A 12,884-nucleotide genomic window follows, 5' to 3' on the forward strand; every position below is an offset into this window, starting at 1 on the left:
CGGGGTGGGGGGGGGCAGGTGAGGTGTGGGGGAGGGCAGGTGAGGTGTGTGTAGTCAGGGCAGTTCATCATGTGATCGGTAGAAATCCATCAACACTGTGCCACTGGGTTAATTGCGCAATTACTTAAAAATGATGAGATTGTTCCATAAACATTTACTGGCCATTTTTAAGTTGTGATACAGTTCCCATACAATAAAATTCACTCTCTTAAAGTGAACAGTTCATTTAGTACCCACAGGTTGTACGTCCACCACCATCTGGTTCTGGAACATTTCCATCACTCCCAAAAGACACCTGTCCCCATTAGTCACTCTTAGCGCCGGGATTTCATCTTTTGCTCCAGAACAGCAGCGGGGAAGGAGGGTGACCAACCGTCTGGGGTCCCAGGGTTCGTTCTGCAGGCCATGAGGGAGGGTGGGATGGGGCCTGGGTGCTGCGGCTACCAGCCTGCTCCCCCGAGGCCCTCATCACCCAGGGCCCTCCTAACCCCGGTTGTTGGCACAATGACTCCAGTGGCTCCAAGTGCTGCCTGCTCGGACTCTCCACTCATTCCTCTCTGTGTTTGTAGGTAGCGGGACCCAGGTGGTGCCAGAGGCTTTTCTAAGTGCTTTATAAACACTGACTGACTCAGGGTTTTTTAAAATAAGTAAATAAAAGTTATTTATTTATTTATTTATTTATTTGGCTGATTTGGGTCTTCGTTGCTGCACGCGGGCTTTTCTCTAGTTGTGGCAAGCAGGAGCTACTCTTCGTTGTGGTGCACCGGCTTCTTATTGTGGTGGCTCCTCGTTGCAGGTCACGGGCTCTCGGCACACAGGCTTCAGTAGTTGTGGCACACGGGCTGTGTAGAAAGTAGGCTCAGTAGTTGTGGTGTATGGGCTTAGTTGCTCCGCGGCACGTGGGATCTTCCCGGACCAGGGCTCGAACCCGTGTCCCCTGCATTGGCAGGTGGATTCTTAAACACTGCATCACCAGAGAAGCCCCTGACTCAGTTAATGAGGATCCGTAACATGCACAAGAGCATGAGCTTAACCTATAAACCTAGAGCCTGGCTCGCCGGGTGGGCTCCCAGATCCCTGGTTTTGCCTGTTCGTCCCCCTTTCATCCCCACCACATCACTCTCTCATCTGGACCTCCCCTCTGGGCACCGTGGGTTGTTGGAAATGAGTCGGTGGCATAGACGAGGCAGTTTGCTGTCAGGTCACGTCCAGGCTGGTGCGTCAGGGAGCTGGACCCCAGCCTGTTGCTGCTTCTGTCCTTACAGGCGACTCCCTCATGGAGTCTAGATGCCACCAGCAGTCACACACACATCTCAGCTGACAGGAGCAGATGGACAAGCCCCTCCTTTCAGGGCCTGTTCTCCGAGTCACACACCCCACTTCGGCTTGTACCCCCTGGGCCAGGACTCGTCCCCTGGCTGTGAGGAGGGCTGGGAAGTGTGGACTTAACACCCGTGTCCCCTGCTTGGCGAGAGCCAAGGTCTGTGACTTGAGACAGAGGGAGGATGCTGGGTCTAGAGTGGGCTCTGCCACAGACAGGGCCTAGCCACTCCTGGGACCGTTTGTGCAGCTCACCTGGAAAGGCCCTCTCAGCAAGGCCCTGGGCCACCTGTGGTGGAACGTGTTCTCCGAGGTCCCCTGAACTTCTGACATGGGGCCCAATGGACAGCACTGGAGTCCCCCAGAGCTCCCCAGGGCCCGAGCCAGCCCAGGGCGCCGTCCCTGGGCCAGGCTCCCAAAGGAGCTGCCTTGGCTGCAGGACACGGTCACCAGGCGGGTGTGAGGCCAGCCAGAGCCTTTTCTCCCTTAGCTGAAGGCTCCTGAAGTCTGTGTCCTGCTGTCGGGAGGCTTTCAGAGCCAGGACCTGGAATGAGCAGTGACCTGACCTCTGTCTGTCTACAGGAGGATATCGCAAAGCTGCTGCGGTACGAGTCGTCGGCACTGCCTGCTGGGCAGCTGACCAGCCTCCCAGACTACGCCAGCCGCATGCAGGCCGGCACCCGCAGTATCTACTACCTGTGCACCCCCAACCGGCACCTGGCAGAGCACTCACCCTACTATGAGGCCATGAAGTGGAAAAACACAGAGGTGGGTGAGCCGAGGGGCAGGCTTGGCCCCGACTGGGCCTCCCTGCACTTGTCCTTCCCTTGGGGCCAGGTCAGAGGGCGAGGGGGTCTGAGCACTGAAGGAGGGTCCCCATGCTCACTGGGGAATGGCTGAATGTGCCCACAATTCGGGAAAGCCGAGCAGTGAGAGTCAGCATCCAGGGTCACAGAGGCCGGGCCGAAGCCTGCCTACTAGTTTGGGTCTTTCTAGGAGGTGACACAGGGATTTCTCTATAAATAGCATCACTGCTTCTAAGATATAGCCAGAGCCTCCCTGAGAGCCATCTGTAAACCACTGCGTCCACAAGGCCCAGGAACCCCAGCACCCCCTGCATGGCCCTCAGATGCTGGGCCCAGCCCGCAGCCCCAGCCCCTGTTCCGTGTCCCTCTCCTATCACGGGCAGAGGGTTCCCCGGGCCTGATGGAAGCCATTTCGGGTCCTCACAGGTTCTCTTCTGCTACGAGCAGTTTGATGAGCTGACCTTGCTCCACCTTCGTGAGTTTGACAAGAAGAAGCTGGTGTCTGTGGAAACGGACATCGTTGTTGACCACTACAAGGAGGAGAAGTTTGAGGACGGCTCCCCAGGTCGGCTTGCTTCCCTTCTCTCTGGGCACAGGTGTGGATGGTGGCCTGGGGTGCAGGTGAGGCCAGGCAGGGCCGGGGAGCTGGCACTGTTTGCTACACGGCCTCTTCGTTCTGCAACAGTGGGTCTGTATGGGGTTTTCTTTTCACAGCTTGCCTTCCTAAGATTGATAAAGCTTAAGAGAATCAGACATTTTAAAGCCCTAACAAAATTATATGGGCCTCAGGCAATCAAAAGTATCCTTTCTGGGGTCCAAATTTATCTGCTGAATTTTAGATGAAGAGTGTTCTGATAGCTTCTATGCCAGTGGCTGGCAGGGTGGAGGGAGCCTGCCGATGGGAGCCTATGGGGAGGGAGTTGTGGAGACGGCCTCCAAGCTCACCCTTCTGCTCTCCTGTAGCTGGCGACCGTCTGTCAGAGAAGGAGACAGAGGACCTGATGGCCTGGATGAGAAACGCGCTAGGGTCCCGTGTCACCAACGTGAAGGTGAGGCCTCCCAAAGACGGGCCACCACCCAGCCACCATGGCCCTTGGTGACTGCACAGCTGGCCAGCCTGCCAGCTCTGGTTGCTGCCGCTCCTGCATGTGTGCGCTCGTGAGCACGTAGCCACATGTGCCCGGGGAGTTGCTGAGGTCGGGTGGGCAAGCTTGGATTCGCCTCCACTTTGTAGAGCAGTTGGAACCAAGAAACTGGAAGGTGAGCTGCTGAGGGCCTGGTGGGCAGGCAGAAGCAGAGAAGAGGTGTCCCCAGTTGGCCTCCCCAGGGCCATCCTTGTCCAGGCCTAGAGGAGCTGCAGTGGCTGAGGACACAAGGGCGTACGGTCCAGCTTGGGTTCTCAGTGGGGGTTCTGGGTAGGCTTTAATGAGCTAGGAACCCACTGATCCAGCTCTGAGCTGCAAGAGAAAAGACAGTCACCAGGGAACAGGTGTCACTGGCTGAGGGACATGTTCAGGAGTGGCCCCAAAGGGACAGGCAGGTGTGCAGGGTAGGGAAGGCCGAGAGCAGAGGAGGGTAGACCTGGGGGCTCCATGGGAGGTAGCAGTGGGTCTCTGAGGGAGGCGAGGGCTTCCTGGCAGGGAGCAAGGCGTGTGGCTGGGGTTTCTTTATGTAACACACATGTCGTGTCCATGCTTTACAGCGGTGACTCATTTAAGGTGGCCTAGGAGGTAGGTAGAATTCTCGTCCATATCCTATGAAGGAAACAGGCAGAGCGCTTCCGCAGGTCAGGAAGTCGTGGAGCTGGATCCTTACTGTGCTGCCGGGAAGGGGGCAGCCATGGGCCCAGCAGGCCCAGGAGAGTCTCTGGCGTAAGTGAGGAGGCCTGAAGCCTGTGGGGCTCGGTGAGAAAAGGTGTATTTGATGAAATAGAGGCCAGAGGGAGCCACAGGGAGGGGGTGGGTGAGAGCACCGTCTGCAGTAAAGATGGACACAAGATTGAGGAAGAGGCTGGGCCAGGGGAAATGGGGTGGCCAGTCCTGGCGGGTCTTCAGACAGTTGCTGTAGGACCTGGAAGTGGACCCTGTGAAGCAGAGAAGTGCAGATAACACCAGGCAAGATGGACCTTGGATGGTAACTGATAGGTTAGAAATTGGTAGCTTTGGGGTGTAGAAGAGGAGGGAGTTCCCAAGCCGGGTACAATTTGTTAGCAGGTGATTGGGAGGGAGAGAGGGAGGGAGGAGCACTGCTGGTTGAGGGTACGTCCCTGGAGACCTGCGTTCTCCTGTCTTGTCATTTGGGGAAGCTTTACACCTGGTCAAGACCCTGCCAGGGCCCCTGTCACCCCGGCCTTGCTTGCAGGTGACTCTTCGGCTGGACACCCACCCAGCTATGATCACGGTGCTGGAGATGGGGGCCGCCCGGCACTTCCTGCGCGTGCAGCAGCTGGCCAAGACCCAGGAGGAGCGTGCTCAGCTGCTGCAGCCCACGCTGGAGATCAACCCCAGGTGAGGCTGCCGGCTCCAGGCCTCTTGAGCCCAGGGCCCTTGATGCCCAGGGGATGGGCATGCTCATTTCTGACCTGCCAAGGTAATGTTTTAAAATTGTATGTGAGTGTGTGTTCTTTTATTTATAACACATAGAAAGTGCATAAAGCTTTTGGACAGTTTGATAAATGTTTATAAACACTCGTGTAATTGAACTGTATTAAACTATACCTATGTGACGTTTAAAAAAACTGAACCTTGCCGACACCCAGACGCTCCTATTTTCCTCCCACTTGAATTCTGTCCCACTCTCCAGGGAGAACCACAGTCCTGACTTCTGTGTCAGTCACTTCCTCACTGTGCTTTATTGTTTTTCGGCTACTTGTGCGTCATTACACACAAGCTCAGTTCTGCCTGTTTCTGAACTTCACGTGAATGGACCCCTGTGCACAGGTTCCCTTTGAAGCCTTCCTTTCTTCTCTCGGCGTGTGATCAGATGCATTCATCTGTGGGGTGACTATAGTTTGTTCTTGTTCACAGCTGAATCACAGGGTATGAATCTACTCAGCATAATTATTCTGATAGACATTTGGGTAGTTTCCATTTGGAGGCTGTTGGGAACACATTGCTCGGAATATTCTTGTCCCCCGTCTGGTGCTGCACATGTGTTTCTCAGGGATGTGTGCCCAGGCATGAAAGCACCTTATCCTCAGCTGGGCTGAGTAAGGCCCACTGCTTCCAGAGGGCAGAGCATGGAAACCCAGGTCCCTGCAAGTTAGAAGGCTACTGTTCTTTTTTCTGTTGGGCTTAAAAAAAAAAACAAATTGATTGGTAGTTCTTTATATATACTTTTAACAGTTGCAGTTGCAAATATTTTTTCTCACTCTCTTTTCACCTGTCTTTTAAAGAGAATTTCTTAATTTTAATGTAATCAAATGTATATACATTTGTTAGAGATTTCTTAAGACCCCAAAAAGCATCTATTCCAGACATGAGTTTCTTCTCCTGCGTGTCCTTCTAAAAGCTGTATAGTTCTGGCCTTTCATGTTGGTTGAGCCCATCTCTTAACTGGCCTGTCTGGGATTGGGGTCTATGGGGGCGGTTCTAGTTTCATCTTATTCCATGTGAACACCCTGTTGCCCACACCGTTAACCGTGCTGCCTTCTCAGATGAGTATCTCTTGGAAACTTATGTTTTCTTTAGAGTTCTTGTACATTTTTTATAGTTATTTGATGTGTCTTTATTGGATATTTTGAAATTTCATTTTCTGTTGTATATGGAGACAGTTTCTTTTTTGGAAATTGACTTTGTATACAGCAGTAGTTTTTTACATGAAGTTACATAAACAAGTTACCAAAAACGCTAGAAAAGTCCATAGTCTCACCCCCACCACAGTCACTGTACCCTATTTGGTATAATTTCTTTTGGACTTCCGTCTTATTGTGGGTTTTGATTTTTTTATATAGTACATGTCTAATTTTTTTATTCATCACCTATAAATATTTTTCCGTGTTGCTTTAGAACCATTTAAAACTACTGGGGAGTAGGGGGAAGTGCCTTTTCCAGTTTCTGAGCCAAATTACTAGCAACACAATTACTAGGTGAAAAGATCTGAATTGGCTCATGGCTGGCCACAAAGAGCATTGGATGCCTCTCAAAGGAGCTGTCCTGGTTGGCAGGTTGGCATAATGGGTGCAGGCCTGTGTAATGGGCGCACAGTTCCCAGCTGTGAGTCCCCAATAGAGATGGACGCTGACTGGACACCCCGTTGCCTTAACTAGTTCTGACACAAAAGCAGTTTTGTAAGATAGCTGTGCAGAGTGCTCGTTTCTGTTGCCAAAAGACTTATTTTACAGATTTGCTTTAAAATTTGTTAATATGTTCTTTCGGTTGAGAATTCTAAAGAACTAAGGGAGTTCACGGTGAACCCCCCCGCCCCCCCATCCTGTTTCCTCACGTATCTTCGGAGACACTGTGTGGGGCTGCCTCTGGTACACTTGCTGTGCAGTGTGCTCACCTTGCTTTGTAGTGTTTGCTCTCTGAACAGCGCTGTGAGGGGAGGGAATCATCTCGTCTCAGACAGGGACCAAAACACTCCTGCTGTCCTCTGAACCTTTCCCCAGTGCCTTCAGTTTTATCAAACTTACCAATTTTTGCCATTCTCTTAAAATTATACCTTATAATTTTGATGTATGTTTCCCATTGTATTTTTTCCTGTGCAGAAAATATTTCAGTTTTTTTGTAGTCAGTTATTCTTTTCTTCTGACTTCTGGGTTTGTATTTTGTTTAAAAAGGCTTTCCCCTTCTGAGATTATAAAATACTTCTTCCCTGTTTTCTTCTAGTATTATACCTCTTTGCTTTTAATTTTTACATTTAATCTTTGATCCCTCTGGAAATTAATCACGTAGGAATCCAACTTGTTTCCTGGGTGCGGCCCAGTTATCCTGTCTTTATGAGGTACTAACAAAATTCCTATATGAATTGGGCCATTTATACATTGTCCACTTTGTTGCACTGAGCTGTTACCTTTTCATTTTCCAGAACTGTTTAATTACTGGAGCTTTATGTTTTAACTGGGACTTCCTCCTCTAACTGCTCTTCCATGTTTACTTTATAAATTTTACACTAGATTAAAGGAATCCTATTAAACCTAAACATGGATTAATTTAAGGAAAGTTTCACTTCTATTTATGGTCCACTTATCCAAGAACTAACATATGTCTTTTCATATATGAAACTCATCTTTCTTTACCTTAGTAGTGTTTCCTTTATATCAATTTAGTATCAAAATTTTTGCTGGGTTTTCTGGGTACATAATCTATAATTGATCATTATGGGCCTTAATTTTTATATTGGACCCTTTCTATTACCCTTTTTTGCATGTCCTGATAACCCCAACATTTTTAGAGGCTGTGTGTGCACCCCCCCAGCCCTAAGCTAATAACCTCTGGTGGTTTCTGTGTTCAGGCACACACTCATCAAGAAGCTCAGTCAGCTGAGAGATAGCGAGCCTGACCTGGCCCAGCTGCTGGTGGATCAGGTGAGTCTGCTGGAGGAATGCGAAGAGTAAACTGAGGCATGGGGCTGTCAGCTTCAGGAGGCTGCCTCTTCCTTTGAGAACCCTGTTTTATCTTCTGTCTTTGAGGTCCCTGGGTTGGGATCAGGCCTCGCTAACCCTCCCACTAACAACGAGGTGCTGCCTTACCTTTCAGATCTACGAGAATGCCATGATCACAGCGGGGCTCGTCGATGACCCCCGACCCATGGTCAGCCGCCTGAACCACCTGCTCATCAAGGCCCTGGACCGACACTGACAGCTGTGAAAGCCCCAGGTCCTCCTGCCCAGGGTTGGGGGGGGGATGGGGACGATGACACAGGAAGGACTGGATGCTGCCGATGAGAACACCTGCTTTTGAGCTTTATTCACCTAAAATGTATTTTAGACTTTTTGTCCAGACTGAACAGGTGGGGTGCTCTGGTGACACAATCTCCAAGCTTACAATGGAAGCGGGTACAGTGAGGAAAAGCCTACCTTCCTCTAATTCCAGCTACTTCCTCTAATTCCAGCTGCCACGGTGGTGGGGAGGGGCACTCAGGACCAGGCACTGGTTTCCTAAACTCTGTCCCCAGCCTTTGGCTGTGTCATCTCAGTTCTTGGCTGCAGAGGGGAGGTCGCTGGCCAGGCCCCACTCACGTCAGGCTCTCTTCAGCATCACCTCCACCGGGTAATGGTCACTGATGGCTAGGGCCTGTGGGGAGACAGCCATGAGCACAGGGACACTCATGCTCCTGAGGCCAGTCGGGATTTGGGCCTGGGAAAAGGAGACCAAGAGGCACCCAGGGCCACAAACAAGTGGCTCTTTCAAGCCAATGAAAAAAGCGGTGGGTCCACGCCCCTATTAGAGCTACGTGACCAGGACACTTACGATCTGGTCACTCAATCCGTATGCAGCTTGGAAGTCAAAGGGAGCAGCTGAGTTGGGAACCACAGCACCTTGGAGCAGAGGTCCTGCAACCACAATCCTGTAGCATCAGACACAAGAGAAGGTCCCCTTCAGCCCGCTGTCTAGCTCTGTGCACTTACACCTCGGATCCCAGCATGTCCCCCCAGCTCCTCTTGGTATGGTAAATGTCACACAGTTCCACTGTTCCCCAACTGCTCTCAAATGCTCCCATGGGGCCAGTCAGGTCCTGGCTGTCACCCCAACACTCTGAGCTGAGCAACCTGGGCCCCAAACTGCACACCACTGACCAACCTACATACCCCCCCAGTGTAGTGTTATCCCTAAATGTGCTTCACCCCCAAACTAAGAAATGCTGCTCCTTTCATTCCATTTCCTAAGTGGACTGAGTGAAGCTCAGGAGGGTGCATGTCACAGGGCTTGGGAACCATTTCTGAAGCTGGTCACGGAGGCTTCCTCATCCCTGCCTGGGGGCTGAGTGTGGGCCCCGCTCACCTGTCGTAGGCACAGTGCGTGGGTGTAACGGTGGTGTCAGCAGTGTCAGGAATCAGCCACTGGAAGGGGGGGCTCCTGCGCAGGCGGATGGATGACCACTGCGAGGGGGTCACGTAGCTGCAGCCAGCATTGAAATCACCCATCAACATGATGTCCTACCAGGAGACACACACTGGTTGGCCTGGGGCAGAATGGGGGCCCCAGAGCCCAAGGCTGGGGGTCGGGGGGTAATTGCCTCACCTCCAAGTCCCACTTCTGCCAGACATCCAGGTAGACATCATAGAGAGAGTCCATCTCAGCCACCGCATCCGATGGGGCCGCATGCAGGGGAACAATGGCAAACTCCTTGATCTCTGTGGAAACAGGAGTCATACTGAGCCGGTGTGGGCTGGGCTCAGCCAGGAGTTGGGCTGGGGTGGAGGACACATGAGCCAGTCTTCGAGGGTGGACGTTTTCCTAAGTAACTCCAATGTAAGACCAAAGCACAAAGGGTGTGGGCCGCAGCACGAGACAGCTTTCCAGGTGTCTTGGGAAGGGCTGGGCGGGGCACTCACGTGTGAAGGGGGAGGAGAACTTGACCACCGCTGGCTCTCGGCTGAAGCTGTCATTCCCACAGGGCTCACAGCCATCATCATACTGGTAGCTGTCCAGCACGGAAACCTGGTCGGGTCTGCAGAAGGCCGGGCCAGAGGGCAGTTAGCCTTGGGCCAGGGCGCCACCTTGTCTTGGTAAAGTCACTTTCTGCCATGTCCAGGTGAGCAGGGGGCCCGGCCTTAGCACCGCACAGACCCACTGGCCTGGAGCTCCTGCCATGTCCCCCTGCCTCTGCACAGGCTGTGAGGCCAGCTCAGGGCCCTGCTCTGTGGCCCCAGTTCTCGCCCCCACACCCGGAGGGGAGAGAGGGGCTCACAGGCTCTCTAGACCACACCCCAGCCTCCTGTCGGCACCCTCTGAGGAGGTGACCCAATCTACCTGAACAGGAAGAGGTAGCGCTCCTTATAGCGGTTGCGTCCCAGCGGCTCACTGACCACATAGTGATAGGTGTTTGGGTCGTCCCTGGATTGAGGAAACAAATGTCCCGGTCGGGGCGGGGGGGCAGTCCGTGGGGACCCTCCTGCCACCTATATACATCTATAGCAGGGCTCCTTCCCACATCCCTATCTCTGGGGCCTGGCTGAAGTGGCATACCCTCTCCCATCCACGCCTCCCGGGACCCCACTGTCACCCACTGGTTGAGTTTGTCCAGCAGCCTCCCTACGGCCATCAGGTGGTTGTCTCTGACCTCCTGGACGAGGGCGATATCATAGCGACTCAGGATCTGGGGACAAGGCCACAGTACTGCTAAGCAGGGCAGGCTGGGTGGAGACTGAGGCAACCAAGCCTGCCTGCTGTGAGTCACAGGGCCGACCTGCTCCTCCCAGACACCTTCCTGTCACGGCTTGGCCTGGGACGTGCCAAACATCCCACCACCTCCAGCCGTGGTGGACGGCACAGCAGTGACAAGGACCTGTCCCCTTGACAGACAGGTGGGCTGAGACCAGAGGCTTTCAATCCCCTCCCCTGATCACCACCACTGCCGATCACCCTCAGGACTAACCACTGGCCCAGGGTTCCCAGGGCCTGTTAGAGGGCCCTCCCCTTCCCCCACCCTGAGTCCCCTGGGGACAGGCCAGCCTGGATTTACCTGCACAATGTAGTTGGAGAGGGTAGCATTGGACATCTTGGTCTCCCCAAAAGTCTGGATGTTGAAGGCTGCTATTCTCAGGGACAGGGCCTGCTGCAGCAGGCCAGCCAGGGTGAGCAACACCCCCATCAGCCTGGCACCCGTCATTCTGGATCAGGAGAAATGTTCACATGTGGGCCTGAGGGTGGCAGACTCAGCACTCTGGCCTGAGTCCAGCTGGGAAGAGCTGGTAGAGCCCAAGGTTGAGTAAACCCTGTCTTTGTGGGCTATGCCGAGCAGGCCAGGGTGAGCCTCGGAGCCCTCTCACCAGCATGCAGAGAGCCAGACACCAAGCGCCAAGTAACAGGCGCTGGATCTTCTCACTCCTCACCTGCCAGCAGATGAGCCCCTGTGAGGGTTGCCAGCCTAGGAAGCCCCTGACACTGTGGGTCGGGCACCAGCTCACCGCCCTCCCTGCTCCAGCTGCCCTCCCCTCTGGGATTGGCCAGGGCTCTTCCCAGGGTGGCCACGGTCACCAAGAGGGACTCCACGGGGCTTCTGGGCCTGGTACCCACCTTCCACAGGCCACGGGTCACACAGCCCTTGGGGCACCAGGCACACTCACCTGAAACTTGACTTTCACAAAGACAACAGGAATTCTGCCAAGAATCAAGAATTGATACTCTTCGGTACCAATTTTCTCCTTTCACTGCTTTAAGAAAAAAATTCACAAAGTGTTAAGAAACACAACTGTGAGCTGCTGCAGCTCCAAATCACGGAATGTTCGTCCCACCTGGGGTTTTAAAGGTTTAGGCAGCTGTGACCTCTCCCAGGATATCACCTGGAGGACAAAGAACAATAGCGCTGCCTGTGTGGCTTTCCCAGCAGGTGGGTGGCTGGCATGTGTTTATTTCAAAAGGTACAGGTCCTTCCTGCTGTAAAGAGCACCTGATATTTGCACTTGGTTTTAAAAAGTCAAAAAAAAAAAAAAAAAAAACACCAAAAGGCTCTGTGCCCTTTGCCCAAGTTGCTCCCCCAGGGGGGGGGGCAAAAAATCAAAAAAAAAAAAAAAAAAAAACAGCCAAAGGCTCTGTGTCCTTTGCCCAAGTTGCTCTCCCAGGGGTGGGAGCAGATGCACTGGAGGGCAGGGCCCTGGCTACTCCTGGCTGCAGGACTTGAGGTGACCTTGGAGCTAGCAGCCAAAGCCAGACATTCCACGTTGCAAATGGAGCCCATGGTGGCTGCTCTCCCAGGACCCCATCTCTCACCAACTCCAACCCCTGCTTCCTAATCCTTCAGTCGTGACGGCTGCCAGCACCCTGGCCAGGAGTTGGGGGCTCTCAACAGGGCACACATGAGATGCAGCATCAGGGGTTGCAGGGCTGCGGGCACCAGGGAGGGGCAGGGGCCGCAGAGTCCACCTCATTTGCCAGCAAGGCAGCAGGAAACCTTGTGGAGAGCCTGTGCATTTAACGCACAGGTGACAGGAGTGGCTGGGTCATAAGGACACTGTCAGGCAACAGCTGAGGGTCCATGCCAGGCCTTGGGTCCAGTCATTTCATTTGGAATCCTTGGCTTTCCCATTTGTGTTCATTACCTGTGGCTGCTGTAACAAGTCAGCACAAACTTGGTGGCTTGAAACTATAGAAACTTATCTAATAATTTTAGAGCCCAGAGTCCAAAATCCATTTCACTGAGCTGAAACAAGGTGTGGCAGGGCTGCACACACTCCGGAGGCGCTGGGGGAGACCCTTCCTGCCTCTTCAGCTTCTGGAGGCTCCTGGTGTTCCTTGGCTTATGGCTGCATCACTTCAGTCTCTGCCTCCATCGTTACATTGCCTTCTCTTCTGTGTCAGTTCTCCCCCCTCAAAGATATAGGTTATTGAGTTTAGGGTCCTCCCGGATAATCCAGAACTGTCTCCCCATCTTGAGATCCTTTTTTGCAGTGTGAAGTTAACAGTTTGCAGGGATTAAGACATGGATATATTTTGGGGGGTATTATTCAGCCCATCACCCCATCCATGGGGGCTCTGCCCCATTTCGGGGTTGGAGGTTGTGGTCTCCAAGGACAGCCCTGCAACTGGGAAGGCTGGGTCCCTCCCTGGAAAGGAAGGGTCTTGCAGTATAAAGAGGAGTGTAGGGCTACGGGGG

General features: G+C 53.1%; 2 protein-coding genes across 3 annotated transcripts in view; one reads left to right on the forward strand and one right to left on the reverse strand.

Moving 5' to 3' along the window:
• The window catches only part of TRAP1 (TNF receptor associated protein 1), a 47,098-nt gene extending 39,167 nt beyond the window's left edge, over positions 1 to 7,931 (forward strand). For both annotated transcript variants that reach the window (XM_007453483.1, XM_007453484.1), the window contains 6 exons: positions 1,903 to 2,088; positions 2,553 to 2,691; positions 3,090 to 3,175; positions 4,488 to 4,633; positions 7,581 to 7,653; positions 7,826 to 7,931. In XM_007453483.1, the coding sequence (XP_007453545.1) occupies positions 1,903 to 2,088; positions 2,553 to 2,691; positions 3,090 to 3,175; positions 4,488 to 4,633; positions 7,581 to 7,653; positions 7,826 to 7,927 (732 nt within the window). In that variant the 3' untranslated portion in view covers positions 7,928 to 7,931. The remainder of the gene's footprint in view (positions 1 to 1,902; positions 2,089 to 2,552; positions 2,692 to 3,089; positions 3,176 to 4,487; positions 4,634 to 7,580; positions 7,654 to 7,825) is intronic.
• A 377-nt stretch (positions 7,932 to 8,308) lies between these two features.
• On the reverse strand, positions 8,309 to 10,914 carry DNASE1 (deoxyribonuclease 1). The gene is made up of 8 exons (XM_007453485.1): positions 10,755 to 10,914; positions 10,300 to 10,388; positions 10,043 to 10,126; positions 9,625 to 9,740; positions 9,311 to 9,423; positions 9,071 to 9,225; positions 8,540 to 8,636; positions 8,309 to 8,362 (listed from the first exon to the last, which is right to left on the reverse strand). The coding sequence occupies exons 1-8, from the start codon at positions 10,899 to 10,901 to the stop codon at positions 8,309 to 8,311; spliced, it is 855 nt and encodes a 284-aa protein (XP_007453547.1). The 5' UTR covers positions 10,902 to 10,914.
• Between the last annotated feature and the right edge of the window lie 1,970 nt (positions 10,915 to 12,884).

This window comes from Lipotes vexillifer, unplaced genomic scaffold, assembly GCF_000442215.2.
Source record: "Lipotes vexillifer unplaced genomic scaffold, Lipotes_vexillifer_v1.1 scaffold914, whole genome shotgun sequence".
Lineage (NCBI taxonomy): Eukaryota > Metazoa > Chordata > Mammalia > Artiodactyla > Lipotidae > Lipotes > Lipotes vexillifer.

Coding starts and splice junctions, on each gene's coding strand:
- DNASE1 (XM_007453485.1), bottom strand. CDS start 10,901: ATGACGGGTGCCAGGCTGATGGGGGTGTTGCTCACCCTGGCTGGCCTG. Junction 9,741..10,042: donor CGCTACCTCTTCCTGTTCAG/GTAGATTGGGTC, acceptor GGCCTTCTGCAG/ACCCGACCAGGTTTCCGTGC. Junction 9,226..9,310: donor GGCAGAAGTGGGACTTGGAG/GTGAGGCAATTA, acceptor GTCTCCTGGTAG/GACATCATGTTGATGGGTGA.